General features: G+C 34.5%; 1 protein-coding gene across 7 annotated transcripts in view; it reads left to right on the forward strand.

The window, feature by feature from the left end:
- Positions 1-16718, forward strand: part of LOC127513165 (colorectal mutant cancer protein) — a 107196-nt gene that overhangs the window by 66940 nt on the left and 23538 nt on the right. For 6 of the 7 annotated variants that reach the window (XM_051894762.1, XM_051894764.1, XM_051894763.1 and 3 more), the window contains 6 exons: positions 1860-2043; positions 5856-6090; positions 7718-7930; positions 10369-10460; positions 10838-10960; positions 12503-15536. In XM_051894762.1, the coding sequence (XP_051750722.1) occupies positions 1860-2043; positions 5856-6090; positions 7718-7930; positions 10369-10460; positions 10838-10960; positions 12503-12683 (1028 nt within the window). In that variant the 3' untranslated portion in view covers positions 12684-15536. Of the gene's footprint in view, positions 1-1859; positions 2044-5855; positions 6091-7717; positions 7931-10368; positions 10461-10837; positions 10961-12502; positions 15537-16718 lie in introns of those variants that run through there. The other variant, XM_051894768.1, reaches the window with a different exon arrangement.

The raw sequence follows: 16718 nt of genomic DNA on the forward strand, positions 1-16718 counted from the left end.
ACCGGAAAAGCGGAAGCGGCGCCGGCGACTGTGTCATAATAAAAGTCCCGCTGCTCGTGAGGCGTGTGTTGCGCAATCGCTCCAGCGGCCTCGTTCAGCTCCCACAACACTCGGTCCTGCTCTGCTTCATACTACAGTAACGTTAATAATCGCATCCATGAACATGATTTCTGCCCGAGTCCTATCCCGATTCTTTTGCACCGTCCGTTGAGGTGAAGACCACATGTCCCAAGATTCCGCGCTCAAACCTGGCGTCATCAAGCTACGCCTTTGTTTTGAATAGGCCTCTAGCGGCCTCTAGCGGACAGAAATCCTACATACTGCACCTTTAATTTTTCTAGGTTTATGATTTAAAACAAATTTATTATCACAAACGGTGGTAATCAAAAACATACAAAATTTAATTGGATTTATTAAAGATTAATCAAATGAAAATGTAACAATTCCTTATATTTTTTAGCAAATAACATTTTAATTATTATATTATATTATATTATATTATATTATATTATATTATATTATATAAATTGCAACAGCCAACAATACATTGTATGGGTCAAAATGATCGATTTTTCTTTTATGCCCAAAATCATTAGGTTATTAAGTAAAGATCATGTTTCATGAAGATATTTTGTAAATTTCCTGCCGTAAATATATTAAAAATGTATTTTTGTGAGTGGATATGCATTGCTAAGGACTTCATTTGGACAACTTTAAAGGCGATTTTCTCAATATTTTGATTTTTTTTGCACCCTCAGATTCCAGATTTTCAAATAGTTGTATCTCGGACAAATATTGTCCTGTCCTAACAAACCATACATCAATGGAAAGATTATTTATTCAGCTTTCAGATGATGTATAAATCTCAATTTTAAAAAAATGACCCTTATGACTGGTTTTGTGGTGCAGGGTCACATATTATATATTATTATATTAATATTATCATTATTTTTACTTCGAGAGGTACATTCTACTGTACATTAGTAATATATTTCTGTCACAGAGACACACGCAGAACATGCAGACTTCATATTTAAATAGTCTTTTTGCAGTTTAATACTCAGACACTAATCCATGTGGCTACCTTTGATTTATTCATCCACAATTCCTTGACGTTCCATGTTATACTGTAAATTCCCATTATGACTGCATCCCATGATTCACTCTTCATTTTCCACATTGCTGAAATCATCGGGCACTATGTAACCAAACACAGAAACCTTTCTAAACTAGAATTCAAAAACTTTATTCGTCCTGCTTCATATCTGATGAATTTTGCTACTCTAGCGCTCTTAATTTCCTGTTTATTTCTGCGGTGCTGCTTTGAATCAATCTGCATTGAATAAAACACTATAGAATTAAATCTGACTCGACTTCATCCTCATGAGGTTTGAGCGTCATTTAAAACGCTCGTTCTCCACTGCTTCATTAACTGATTGTGAGTTATTAGTGTAATTAGTTTCTCTCCGCACACTGAACATCTGAACACATCCACACCGCCGCTGATGATGATGATGGAGAAATTAAAAATAAATTATTCACTTATACAATGTGAATTTAGCATAATCTGTTCCTGCAGGTTCATCTCAGTATTTAATTTATAAATATTATCTTTGTCTGTTTGATTATTTTTCCTTTTATTTTCAGCTCTGATTAACTTATTTTACCATATTTACATCCACTATGTAGAATTACACAGAATTTCCTACTCCGTTTGTGTGTGGATCTGATTATGCGCTCCAGTAATGCTAACGCCGCCATGGTTTTACTGTAGAATAGTGATTTATTTATAGTGAAATCATCAATATGCTGATCATTCTGTCCAGTGTTTTCACGATGATGTGTGTGTCTGACGGCAGGAGAGCAGGCGGGAGAAGAGAGCATCACTCAGATCCTGAAGAAAGCTCACGACAGCAGGAAGACGGCGGAGAACGCGGCCAAAGACCTCCTGACCCGGCTGGACGGCAGCTGCGGCGCTGCGTTCGCGGTGACCGGCTGCAGCGTCCAACCCTGGGAGAGTCTGTCGTCCAACAGCCACACCAGGTGAGAGCGGCTTCACCTCCAAAGATAGAGACGTGCGTTAAAATGCTTTTGATTGGAAGCTGAAAGACCTGAAGGAAAACCGTCATGGACTGAAGGGGCTGTGAGTGTGTAATTCTGCAGGTTAGTTTTCATCTCTCTGACGGTCTGTACGTGGTTCTGGTCCAGCGGTTGCCCATGACAACACACTCTCATCTGAGCTTGTGTGTGTGTGTGTGTGTGTGTGTGTGTGTGTGTGTGTGCAGTTTCCCATGAGCCCTAATTTAGATTCACTGCGTCAGAGGAGGATTTCAGCCATAAAGTGAGATGCAGATCACGGTTTCTTACAGGGATAGATTAATTACTATTATTGTTATTAAATAGTTATAAAAATGTATTGTAAAAATGAATATTGTAAATATTATTTAAATGATTTAAACTATTTATTAAAAAAAATAATAATCATAATTACTCTTATTAAAACCAATTGTATAAATGTACTAAAACAATCATTATTAATAATTTATCTTATTGTTAAAATAATTTTAAACATTTTTGGTAACATTAATTAAGTTTTTCTTATTGTTATTAATGTAATTATTTAACATTTATAATAATAATAATAATAATAATAACATCATTAACAACCATCATTAGCATTTATAATAATAATAATTACTATTATTAAAATAATTTTAAACATTTATTATAAAAATTAACAATCTTAATTCCTCTTATTGTTAATAAAATAATTTTAAACATTGTAACTAAGTAGTAATTACTTGTATTATTAAAATAATTATGAATATTTATTATAAAAAATAATTAATGATAATACATACTCTTATTAAAATAATCATTAAAATGTACTATACTATAATGTACTATAAAAATAGTTTTAAAAATAATAAATAGATTTTTACTTATAAAATTAAAATAGTTTATGACTGACTTTTTCATTCTGTGAAAGATGAAGTTAAATATAAAAAAAATGCCAATTTTTCAGTATTTTTTATTTTTTGTTATTAATATACATTAGTGGTGTGTTGGTCATTGTGAAAGTGCAGTTGAATTGATTTAATGCAGAAGAAGCTGTTAAAGTCAAGTCACCTTTATTTATATAGCGCTTTTTACAATGCAGATTGTGTCAAAGCAGCTTTACAGTGATAACTGGTATATAATTTTGGCTGCACAGCAGCTCTAGAAGAAAATGCTGTCAATGTATGCAGATGCAAAGCACTGTTATATATAATGTCAAATGTAAAGCTGACGATCTGATATCCTCTGGATTAATAAAGGACGTGTTGATGTTGAGATGACGATGCTGACATGATCAGTGTGTGTGTGTGTGTGTGTGTGTGTGTGTGTGTGTGTGTGTGTGTGTGATGATCAGCCAACAATCTGTATCGGCCAATAAAGGCTATTATCACTATCAGCCATCGGCCGATTGTTTAAAAACTGCTGATGGTCAGGGCCGATTATATCCTGTCAATCAAAAGGGTGTGGAAAAACGTGTCAGACTGCAACTCATACTGCGTGTGAAGAAAATCACTCTTGTGTTGAATTTTAACGCATTAACAGTTTAAAAATAGTGACATTAAAGCAGGCTCTTTTTGACCCTATGAATCACCCGTAGTTCAAGCCAGGTCTGTGTTTTTATTTTTATTTTTTGCTACATCAAATATTATTTGTAGCGCCTCCCATCCAATAATCGCAAAAAGATTTGTGCTTTATTACTTCTGATAATAATAAAAGTTTCAGTTTTCAAATTCTGTCCATTTCATCATGAAATTCAAACAATAAATGGTGTTTTGACGCTCTTAAACGTGACGTGTCGGATCGCTGTAACGCCTCAGCTCAGGCGGCAGCTCGGAGCGCGAGTCTTTTCTTCCTCTTCAACACAAGTTATCTCTCGAAAAACATGCATGAACATCAAAGGTATGTTGAAAGATGATATAGTACAACTTACCAGAATGTATCACGTCTCATGAAATCACTTTATTTGTGCTTCAACCGCGGAAAGACGTCAATAAAACAGCTTGTGAGCAATATGTCACATCATTTACCTCAAGAATGTTTTCCAATGTTCACAGTTCCTTAGCTATCGACATATAAAAACACTAGAGAGGAGCTCATGAAGACAACAAATGCTTATGAAAACTACCTTATGTGATACTTTTATACAAACATTTCAGTTTTTATTTGAGTGTAATTATTATATGTGAAAATAAACAGCAGCTGAATACAATACCTCTGCTGTTGTAACCTCTAATATTGTAGTGTACCAAATGAGAGGTTCCCTGTATAGTTTGCAACATTATTTGGGAGAGATTTTTTTTTTCCTTAAGAAAAACCAAACTATCGGCATCGGCCGATATCATTCTGAATAATCGGCTATCGGTATCGGCAGAGAAATTTAATATCGGTGCATCTCTAGTTTTATTGCATTTATGTAATAGTAAAGCTTTTATTTATTTTTTTATTTTAAGTTTAAAATTGGATTTTTAGGTGCATTTTAGATTTTTTTAGATTCTTTATATATATATATATACACAGTCAAACCAAAATGTATTCAGAAACCTTGAACATTTCATTCATTAATACAGTTTATTCACTATAGTTTAAAAAATGGTAATAAAATATGACAAGATCTCAGAGTTAAACTGTGTCAGAAAATATTAATCTTAATTATGTCAGATAACACTTAAGCAAAACATGGTCAGGTCAAAGTGTCAAATAATTTTTGGTTCCAAATTTTTATTAATTTTACTGTATGAAGAGTTGAATTATTTCAGTTTACTTCATTTTGCTATCCTCACTTACATAAATGAACTATAGTGTCCTGAACCCACTAGTACAAATATATCAAAAATGTCTGAATAATTTATGGTTTGACTGTGTATATATATGTGTGTGTGTATATATATATATATATATATATATATATATATATATATATATATATATATATATATATATATATATATATATATATATATATATATAAAGTAAAAAATAAATAATAAAAATTACATGTAAAATATTTATTTATTTGAGCTAATAATAAAGCTCTTATACATCAGTCGATCCTCATGTCAGCAGTATCAGTGAATCTGAACTGTTCTGATCCGTTTGTTTTTCCGGAACATTGAGGCTTCATCTGTTGTCCTGCAGGGAACGGATGGGATTTCAGACTCACTGCAGCTTCTCCAATATCCAGACATTGATTTTTCCCCTCAATCCTCCATTCAGAGTTCTTCATCCAGAGCTCTGAGCTGCTGACAGATGAAGAGAAATGGACTGATCTTCTGTGTTTCTCCTGAAAACAGTCCTGCTAAACCAGCTGGAGTTGCTTTATGATAACACTGTTCTTCTCTTATTCAGGTGTTCAGCGTCCGGCTTTCATTGTTTTATTGCAGTAATCTTGTCTTGTTCACTGAAGTGTTTAAATGATTATGAATATCTGATGTGTTCTGGCTGAGATCCACGAGGAGCAAACGAGACGTGCAGATCAGGGTTTATAATGACTGACAGAGCTGAGTGTGTGTGTGTGTGTCAGGAGTGTTTCCATGCAGATGGAGGTAATTGGGATTGTCATTGTAATTAGGGACCTCACTAATTGAGGGTCGGAGAATTGGGAGAATCATTTGGAGCCGTTTTCACGCTTCATTGTGACCGTGTGAAGACTGGCTGGAGGCTGGAGGATCATTATAAAACATAAAAAATAATTAAAAATATTAATCCATATTATTGTTATTAAAATGATGATAGATATTTATTATAATAATTAATAATTATTTTTCTCATTAAAAATGAGAGTGTGTGTGTGTTTGCAGCACCACCAGCTCGACGGCCAGCAGCTGTGACACTGATTTCTCCAAAGACGACGAGCAGCGGTTGAAGGACTACGTCCAGCAGCTGAAGAACGACCGGGCGGCCGTCAAACTGACCATGCTGGAGCTGGAGAGCGTCCACATCGACCCGCTCAGCTACGACGTCAAACCTCGCGGCGACTCGCAGAGACTCGACCTGGAGAACGCTGTGCTCATGCAGGAGCTCATGGCCATGAAGGTAAACACACCACCGCACTATAACTGATGTTTACAGGTGAATCCCATGAGTCTTTACGGAAGCTACAGCAGATCAAGCAGTTTCACCATGTTTGACTCTCAGTTTCCTGGTTTGTTCTGCTGTTGTTCTCCATCAGAACACTGTTTCTTCTGGTTTTATCTGTCAGTGACCTTCAGCTTTGGCAGCAGCGTGCGTCTGAAATGAGAGTCGTGAGATCAGTTCAGACATGATGAGAGATGATGTCGATATGAACGGCTCTGTCAGCTGACATTTCTACAGGCAGACACACACACACCAGATCAGTGTGAAATACTGAATGAATAAATGAGCTCCAGAGGTTCACTGTTTGATACAAATATAGTAGCAACTTTGACTTCTAAAATTCAAATACTTTTGCAGTGTCTCTGTCTGGGATTCCCAAACTTTTCAGCTGAATTTTAATAAATTATCATCAACACATTCCCATGTTCACTGTTCTGTCATGTCAGTTAATGGTCACATGACATGCATGTAAACAAATAAAATATTTCATTTTTTAAATTATTTACTTTCACGTTTAATTTATTTATATTTTATAATTAGTAAGCATTTTATTTTTTTATATTGACTGATTTTAATGTTATTAAAAATATTCATATTTTTAATGTTTTCATGATGTTTCATATATTTCAGTGTTTTATGTTTAAATTAGTTTTGTTTTAATTTATTTCAAATAAAATATTTCATCCTTTTTCAATATCATTGATATTTTGATCATATTTCTTATTTTTGTAAATGTTTTATTTTGAAACTTTTTAAAATGTTTTTTATCATTTAAAATAATTTACTTTTGTTGTAAAAAATAAATAATAATGTTCATATTTTTACTGTTTTATTTTTATTTGTTTTTATTTATTTATTAATTAAAATTATTTTCTTTTTAATTGAATTATATTTCATTTTTAGGAAGCATTTCATTTTTTTATTTTTATGTTATTAAAAGTATTCATTTTTCATAAGTGTTTTATTTTTAAATTCTTTTATTTTTATTTCAAATAAAATGCCATATTTTAGTGTTTTAGTTGTATTATTTTAAAATAATTTTTAAATTTTATTTAAAAAATATTATTTGTATTTTTCATATTTGTATAATTCATATTTTAGTAAATGTTAAAATTATTTATTTTACTTTTGTTAAAAATATAATTATATTTTTTCATATTCATGCTTTTATTAAGTGTTTTATTTGGATTATTTTAAAATGATTTTGCTTTTGTTTAAAAATAATATTCATATTTTTCATGTTTTTATAATATTTCATATTTGTTACTATTTTTTAATTATTTAGTTTTCCATTTTTATTAAATAATTATTAGTGTTTCATCAACTCACAAAGCCCCGTTTGGAATCGCTGCTGTAGAGTTTTTCTCATGTTAATATAGATAATCATGTGAACTTCTCCGGCATCAGACACGGTCCGACAGCTTCAGTGTTGATGAGTGTGTGTTTGTGAGCCGTGTCGGAGTGGTGAGATGTTTTCTGCTGTGATTTGACGTGTCAGGATGGGTTCTGCATATGAAGGTCTGTGAGATGATGAGATGATTACTTTCAGAAGCTCTGAACGCAGATTTTCTCTCCGTATGTTCAGGAGGAGATGGCGGAGCTGAAGGCTCAGCTGTACCTGCTGGAGAAGGAGAAGAAAGCGCTGGAGCTGAAGCTGAGCACGCGTGAGGCTCAGGAACAGGCGTACCTGGTGCACATCGAGCACCTGAAGTCTGAGGTGGAGGAGCATCAGGAACAGAGACGCCGCTCGCTCAACTCCACCGGCAGCAGCGCTGGAGGAAAAGACAAGAGCGGGAAGGTAAACGACAGTAAATGACGCACAGCACAACATACGGTCAGATTTGGAATTAAACCCAATCATTCTGATGACAGACTTTGGTTCAGGTGTTTAAGAACCACCAAACCAACATTTGATATGCTGTGATGCGATTGGTCAGCTGGTTAGTCCAGTTATCCAATCACAGCCTCTGCCGAGGTAAAATCTTTTGTTGCACATCAAGAGATTTCCATTGCCTCAATTGAGCGCATAAACACTTATGCAGATTTTTTATAATTTATGCACATCTTGCCATTCCCATCCAGCATCCCAAAATGTGCATAAAAATAGATGGAAGGAAACATAGCTACTGACACACCTGTATTAGTTCTACTAATTGTTAAATATACAAATAACATGATTTGCATAAAATGTCATTACTATGAAATATATATTGAAGGAAACAAAGATTTTGTGATGTTTGGCTGCAGGTTTGAGGTCACAGAGTCACAGTATAACACTGCTTACATTTAGTTGCTCTAAATTGATTGATTGATTGATTGATTGATTGAGTCTGTGTGGTTTTATAATCCATGCATGCTTCGTCGTTGATGGCATTAATCAGCAGTGAGACAGTCTGTCCTCCAAACACACTGTACCTGTCTGTATGTCTGTGTGTGTGTGTGTGTGTGTGTGTGTCTGTATGTTTGTCTGTATGTCTGTGTGTGTGTGTGTGTGTGTGTCTGTATGTTTGTCTGTCTATGTATGTCTGTCTGTCTGTATGTTTGTCTGTGTGTTTGTCTGTCTCTGTCTCTCTCTCTCTGTGTATGTATGTCTGTATGTCTGTCTGTCTGTGTGTTTGTCTGTGTCTGTCTGTCTGTCTCTCTCTGTGTCTGTCTGTATGTTTGTCTGTCTGTCTGTATGTTTGTCTGTCTATCTCTCTCTGTGTCTGTCTGTCTGTCTGTATGTTTGTTTGTCTCTGTGTGTGTCTGTCTGTCTGTCTCTCTCTGTATGTTTGTCTGTCTGTCTCTCTGTCTATCTCTCTCTGTATGTTTGTCTATGTCTGTCTGTCTGTCTGTATGTCTCTCTCTCTGTGTCTGTATGTTTGTATGTTTGTCTGTTTGTCTGCATGTTCGTCTGTCTCTCTGTGTCTGTCTGTCTGTCTGTTTGTCTGTATGTTTGTCTGTCTCTCTGTCTGTCTGTTTGTCTCTCTCTCTGTGTCTGTATGTCTGTCTGTTTGTTTGTTTGTCTCTGTGTGTGTGTCTGTCTGTATGTTTGTCTGTATGTTTGTCTGTCTGTCTATCTCTCTCTGTATGTTTGTCTATGTCTGTGTCTGTCTGTCTGTCTGTCTGTCTGTCTGTATGTCTCTCTCTCTCTCTGTGTCTGTATGTTTGTCTGTATGTTTGTCTGTCTGTCTGTCTCTCTCTCTGTGTGTCTGTATGTTTGTCTGTCTATGTTTGTCTGTCTCTCTGTGTCTGTCTCTGTCTGTCTGTCTGTGTCTGTCTGTATGTTTGTCTATGTTTGTCTGTCTGTCTCTCTGTGTCTGTCTGTTTGTCTGTCTGTATGTTTGTCTGTATGTTTGTCTGTCTCTCTGTCTGTTTGTCTGTCTGTCTGTCTGTATGTTTGCCTGTATGTTTGTCTGTCTCTGTCTGTCTGTCTGTCTGTCTGTATGTTTGTCTGTCTGTCTGTATGTTTGTCTGTCTGTCTCTCTGTGTCTGTCTGTCTGTCTGTGTTCCTCTCCAGCAGCAGCTGGTGTGAATTTTTAACTAGTATCTTTGCTCTCCTTCACCTCCGCCTCTCTTCCGATCGATTCCTCTGCTCTTTTCTTCTCTCGCTCCGTCTGTGGGTGTGCGAGCGGGTTCAGCTGCTGTGTCTCACACGCGATGTTCACTTACAGTCGCTGCAGATCCCAGAATGCCTCATCAAACCCGTGACCTTGGTTTTGCTTGCGCAGTGCTCTCCTGTATACTCTTTTATTCATAGGCACCAGATATGATTCAGTTGTTGTTTTTTGGTAATTATTGTGATAGTTGCATTTACATTTATGCATTATAATTGTTAAATGTAAATGTAAACCTTGAATGCAGTGTATAACGCAACTTTCAAAAGAGCAACATAAGCAGTTTTGTCAGTTCACTAACTGTTAAATACGCAAATAACATGTTTTGCATAAAACTTGATTGCCATGAAACTGTCCATCATAAATATTTGGCTGAACAGTGAATTGTGATTGGCTGTCTCATGGTTGTGATGTCATCAACATGCTGAGTTCTGATTGAACTGTTTTTGATGTTTAGTTTAAATAATTAATCTCTTTGGATGTGGAGAGGAAGTTTTAAGCCCTGAAAGAAACATCAGAGTCTCTGATTTCAAACGTGCATTTTGGGGAAATGAGAAAAACAGACATGTGAACCTGTAATATGTGATTGACTGTGTGTGTGTGTGTGTGTGTGTGTGTGTGTGTGTGTGTGTGTCTGCAGGACTCTGGAGATTCTCCAGCAATCAGTCTGTCTGATCTGAGGAGTCTGAGCGACAGCGACCTCGCGGCGGAGCTCACCGGCGCCCTCAGGAGGTCATAATTACATTTACTCATTTAACCCTGTACAGCCTGACATGAGTATCATATTTGATGCATCAGTCTTTTATGGCTCATATAGTCTGATATAGTGAGAATATGAAGGGAGAAAACAGCTCTGTTTTATTCAGAGGAACAAACTAAACAAAAATATCAGCATTATTTAATAGTTTTAATAGTAACTTTAATAGTTAACAAGAACAGCACTGGCGCTCACAAGTGATGGTGACGAAATTAAGAACTGCAGCTCTGCATGTTCACCTCACTTTGTTTTGTGAACTAGACACATGAAATGTGTGTTTAAGTCATCATGTGACGTGTGTGTGTGTGTGTGTGTGTGTGTGTGTGTGTGTGTGTGTGTGTGTGTGTTACAGAGAGAAGAAGCTGAAGGGTCGTGTTCAGGAGTTGGTCGCTGCGTTAGAAAGACTCACGAAGAGCAGTGAAGTCCGTCATCAGCAGTCTGCGGAGTTCGTTAACGACCTAAAACGAGCCAACAGGTATAACACACACACACACACACACACACACACACACACACACACACACACACACACACACAAGCTCAAAGCAGCTCAAATGTTTGACTTGATTTGAAGAAATATCATTAGTTATTATGACATAATTCAGTGGATTGGCTCCAGAAGCTGTAGATGTTCTCTCATCATATCCTCCATGTTCTGCCGAGCGACGCCCCCTGCTGGTCACTGCAGCGTGTGTGTTTGAATACAGGCCAATGACAGTCAGCAGACTCTAATGTCAGTCTCTTCATGCTGAATAGATCTGTGTGTGTTTACCAGAGCTCTTTTAGTCTGGTTTTTATACTATTATAGTATGTATTCATATTTTGAATTAGCTTTGATTTTTATGTTTTCAGTTTAATTTTAGTTTGTTTAAGCAATTTTGTTATGTGCGTTTGTCATTTTTATTCATTCATTCATTCATTTATATTTACTATTTATTTTTATTTTAGTTTGTCATTTTAGTACTTTCTCATTTTTTAAGTTTTTGTCTAATATTTATATTTTATTCTATATGCTTTTGTCATTTTTATTCATTTTTATAGTTCTATTTAGCTTTAATTTTTTGTAATTTAAGTTTTAGTTTCGGTGATTTTAGTATTTCAAATTAATTTCTGAGTTTCATGTAATTTTCATGTAGTTTTTTAAGGTTTAGATTGTCTAATATTTGTTTTTTTGTTATGTGCTTTTGTCATTTTTATTAGTTTCTAATTTTTATTAGTCATTTTAGTTAGTTGACAAAGCAATGTTTGGACTTTTGTCATTTTTTTTAAGTTCTAATTAGCTTTTATGTGTTATATAAGTGTTTTAGTTATAGTAATTTTATTTATATTTTAATAATTATAATTTTAGTACTTCAGCTTATTTCAGTTTGTTGCCAATTTCTCATTTTCGTTTACATTTTTTTTTTTCATTAAATTTTTTTTTTTTTTGTTCTTTTTGTCATTTTCATTAATTTTATTTATATTTTTAACTTTTTTTTTCATTTTTTGTAATTTTAATACATCAACTTATTTCAGTTAGTTGCCAAAGCAGTTTCTCATTTTCATTTTTTTTTTTTTTGTTTGTTTTTCATCTACTAAAAACGTAAAAATATAAAATTTATATTTTATTTTATTTCAGCTTTATTTCAATAAACTGAAAACAATGTATAATAGTTTTAATTCTTCAGTGTCAGTGTTTCTGAAACGCCTCCATCTTGAGTTTTCTTCACAATATTCCTCATTTAAATAATTCATACGCAGAATAAAGGGGCGGGGCCTGGTTGAGTTAGTCAGTAGTGTTGAAAATGGCAGTTATGGTAAGGGGCGGGACATTTCCCAAACACCAATCACAACACACTGCTCCAGTCGACCAATCAGAGCACATGGTGCTTTTCAGAAGGCGGGGCTTCATAGGGACAGGAACTAAATCTCTTAATAAACAGTTCCTGCAGATAAACAAACACTATCAGTGCAGTTTCAGTCGTAGTTTCTCAGCTCAAGCAGGATATTAATGATGCCGTGTGTTTGTCTCGTGCAGTAATCTGGTGGCGGCGTATGAGAAAGCCAAGAAGAAACACCAGAACAAACTGAAGAAGCTGGAGTCTCAGATGATGGCGATGGTGGAGCGACACGAGACGCAGGTGCGGATGCTGAAACAGCGCATCGCTCTTCTGGAGGAGGAGACGTCTCGACCGCACACCAACGAGACCTCGCTCTGATACACACACACACACACACACACATGCGCGCTTCTGGACATTACGGAGCGTGTTTTGAGGACGTTTGTTACTATATTACAGTATTTCACTGCAGATTCTTCCATGAAAACTTCTGGACGTCACTGATGGAGCAAAACACAAGCAGCAACACAACAGGAACACAGAGAAGATGTTTATCAGGATGTTCACGCTGCTCTTTTACATGCAAAAAAAACAGACTGTCAGGATACAAAAAGTTATTAAATGTTCCGTCAGTCGTATGACACACAAAAGTCTCCGCATGAAACGACGGATCTGGTTTTGTCAAGTGGGAATAGTTGTCATGTTTTATACTATTCCGTTTTTCCAGTTTGTAATTATGAGGTGGACAGAGACTAGTTTTTATGCTTTTGTTAGTGATTATGAACACAGCAGAAATCCTCTATCCATAAGACACAGACAGCCGCAGCACAGACTCAACAATACTAACAATATAAAATCTCTGGAGAGACATGAGTGAACGCAGAGAAATTATTATTTTGAGCAATACGTTTCCTTTATCTGCTCTTCATGTTACTGTCCTCAGTTGAACCAGGACGAATTCAGCCACAGATGAGAAAACTCATCATTTACACAAAGTATAAATGTCTAAATTCAGGCTACAGATTCACAAACTTCAGATTTATCGAATGTATAAACCTCTGAAATATAAACTTCATTTATTAAAACTGCTTAGACAACATCGATTCTTCAACGTATCATCACTCAGTTTAGGATCTGTATATTATTTTATCAGTAACTCTTAAAAAGGTCTCATTTAGTTAATGCATTAATTAACATGAACAAAAAAATACTGTATTTATTAATCTTAGTTAATGTTAATTTTTTTTCATGTTCACACTGCATTAACAGATCCAGCAGATTTTATCCCTCTGGTGCTCTTCAGTCATTTTTGACAGAAAAATTTTACGTTTTGGTTTTTTAGATTTTTTTTTTTTATCTTCATCTGAATTTTTACGAAACTTCGTAAATATTTTGGCACTTGTGAACACACAAAAATCATGGACATGATTCGAAAAGGTTAAATGGTCCTGAGAAGAACAGTCACACGTCATGTTTGCAGTCAAAAATGGAAATGAATGTGATGCGAATTTCATCTAGTGGAAGTGTTCAGTACTGCGCCCAAACCAAATATTACTAAAAGCTCATTTTTTGAGATATCAAGCTCAAATTTGGAACACAACTTGTTTAGATTTATGGCTTTGATTTTCTCACAGTTGTAGAGTAAAACATGCTTAGGAATAGATATATTTCATATAAAAATAGTATCTTTGTGCATTTTTCATAACAATAAACTTGAACTACTAACTTTAATTTCACTTTTTTCTCAGCAATAATCTGCCGTGTGTTCTTCAAAAAGAGACCAAACTTTCACTGGAAATGTATTATCAGGTCTATGCTCAAAAACTGAATAAATGGATGCATAAATATAATTTAGTACCATAAAATCCCAAAATACAAAACATTATAAAACTAAAATATAGAACATTCGTTTAATTGAAATAAAGTCATCCATGTGAGCAGCACCAGAGGGTTCAAATCTGTTAGAGGTATTGTTCAGTGTTAGTTCATGTTTACTAATGTAGTTAACTAATGCAACCGTAATGTAAAGTTTTATCATAATATAGTTTATTTTTGTAAAATTTCAGCATCACGTTTGTTTTTGCTGATCCCGAGCAGCTCTTTTTTGATTTTCTATATTTAGGATCTGTTTTGCGTTGATCATTCCTGTTGTTCCAAACCAGTTTAGTGAAAAATACTGTGAAAAAATATTTCATTTGTTCACATGAAATTTGATCCCCCCTTTTCATTTTCCTGATCAGCCAGATGAATGAAAATCCTAAGATTTTTTTGTTTTTGGATAAATTCATAAGTGCATAAGAATTGTTTACCAAGTGCAATGCTTAAAAAATGTAATTATGAACACTTTTATTTTGATTATTTTTCAGGCTGGAAATATGACGACAATCTTCATTTTTGTGTGAAATGTTCCTTCTGATGTAGTTTTCCAGAGGAGCGTAACATCACAATATCAACAAATGTCACATTTCAGTTTATGCAAAAAAAAAAACAGGCTGTTTATAGTCTCAGCGGTTTGATTTTCATCAACACTACAGAAGCACTTTTCCACAGTCTGGTGGAGCGGATCACCACATTGCCTTCTGACTGACTTTTTTCCCACTGATATTTATTTTTCCCTCTCCTGCTAAATATCAACAAGACCTCAAACTCCACGGTTTTACATGATACTGCAACTGTTTACACGCTTGTGCTCCAGAGGTGTTCGTCCCAAACGTCACAGGCTCGGTGAAGAACCTCCTTCCTTCGATGTTATTATGCATAAACAGTTTTCATTCATATTGATCACATTTGGTGAAATATTCAATGCAATAGAAATGTATTCTCTCGTTAGGGCCGTTTGAGTGCCGATCGGCCCACAGAAAGATGTGAACAAGCATTTAATAAAATAATTCATATTCATGCTGGACGATCAAATGTAAAGATTTACATTTTCATGGTTTTTCAGATTTACTTTGCGCATCAGTAAATAAAGGAATAAATAGATGGATGTAGTTTCTTTCCTCAGAAAACCTGGAATGATTATAAGAGATGATGTAAAGACGTCAAGACTGTCCTTCCTTTTATGAAAAGTATATACATATCCATTTGAACCGATGGGCTGGAGAAACTATAAAGGGTTTGTGAATTGTACTTTATTTGCACAGATCTGTTTATGAATCAAATCTTTGCAATCATTTTGTTTTATTTTAATACAGAATGTATTTGTTTATATAATAAAGAAATAATGCAACACTTCATGTTAATGGTCCCTTCATTCCCTGCATTTGTTTAATTTGGATTTAAACTTTTTTATAATTTTTAAGCACTATTATTCCAGCTGTATTTCTGCTGTTAAACATTTAATTATGAAAAATGAATGTTGTAGGCTGAAGTTCATTGATTAGATGCTGAAAAACAGGAAGTTTTCATGAAACATTCAAAGTATCAACTTTTTTCCTTAGAAAAACACACTGATAAATCATACATCAAGAAAAAGTTACATTCTTATGCGTGCATAATGGTCCAAATTTAAAAAAAAAAATATATATATATATATAATATGACAGGTTTTGATGTCTGTTTACTGTCCTACTCCCGAGGCTGACTTAAATAATAAAGCAATAATATAATTCAAAACTTTATAGTACTAAATCTTAATGATATATTTGTCTATTTGCACTTTAAGTATCAAGCGCCTCACGTTCAGATTTTAAATGTTAACGAATATCTGTCAAATTTACTTTCAGCAGTAATATGCATTACATGTAGTTCATGTTCTGTTCTCATGATTAATAAAACAACCATTAAATTCGTTAAACATCTTACCTTTGCGAATTTAATAAATTCATCTGGCCTTAATTTTGTACAGCATTTATTAACCCTCGGGCACTGTTCAGTTTCTGGTTACAGCCCATACAGTCTAACCAGATTCAATACAGTTCAACAAAAATCACACTATCATGTACAAATAATTAACTTTTAATATCAATACTTTTCACACATTACAAAGAATAAATATCTGAATTTATGATTTATAAAAATGTTTAACTATTTTTAAGATTGCCCCTCCCCCCTCCCATATGACATTTACCATTATAACATTTATAACATTAATAACTTAGTCTAAACCTAAAGTAATCTTGACAAAATATATCATTTGAAAGCTTTCAGACTCTAGTTTTCATATTTGGTGACTGATTCTCAAAAGAAATGACAGATTCTTCATTTGTGATGTGGTGCCTAACTATAACACACAGGCCGATTCTTTCCGTATGTTTTTATATAATGATTTTAAGTCAAATATTACTGCACAAACTTCATATATATTTTGAAAAGTATGGAAAAATATGGTTCAGATCACTCAAAACATGGAAATCAAAGAGTCACCGGTGGACTCTGAACGTCATCTAGTGGAAATGTTTGGTACTGCGCACA

This window comes from Ctenopharyngodon idella, chromosome 5 (assembly GCF_019924925.1).
Source record: "Ctenopharyngodon idella isolate HZGC_01 chromosome 5, HZGC01, whole genome shotgun sequence".
NCBI classification, from domain to species: domain Eukaryota; kingdom Metazoa; phylum Chordata; class Actinopteri; order Cypriniformes; family Xenocyprididae; genus Ctenopharyngodon; species Ctenopharyngodon idella.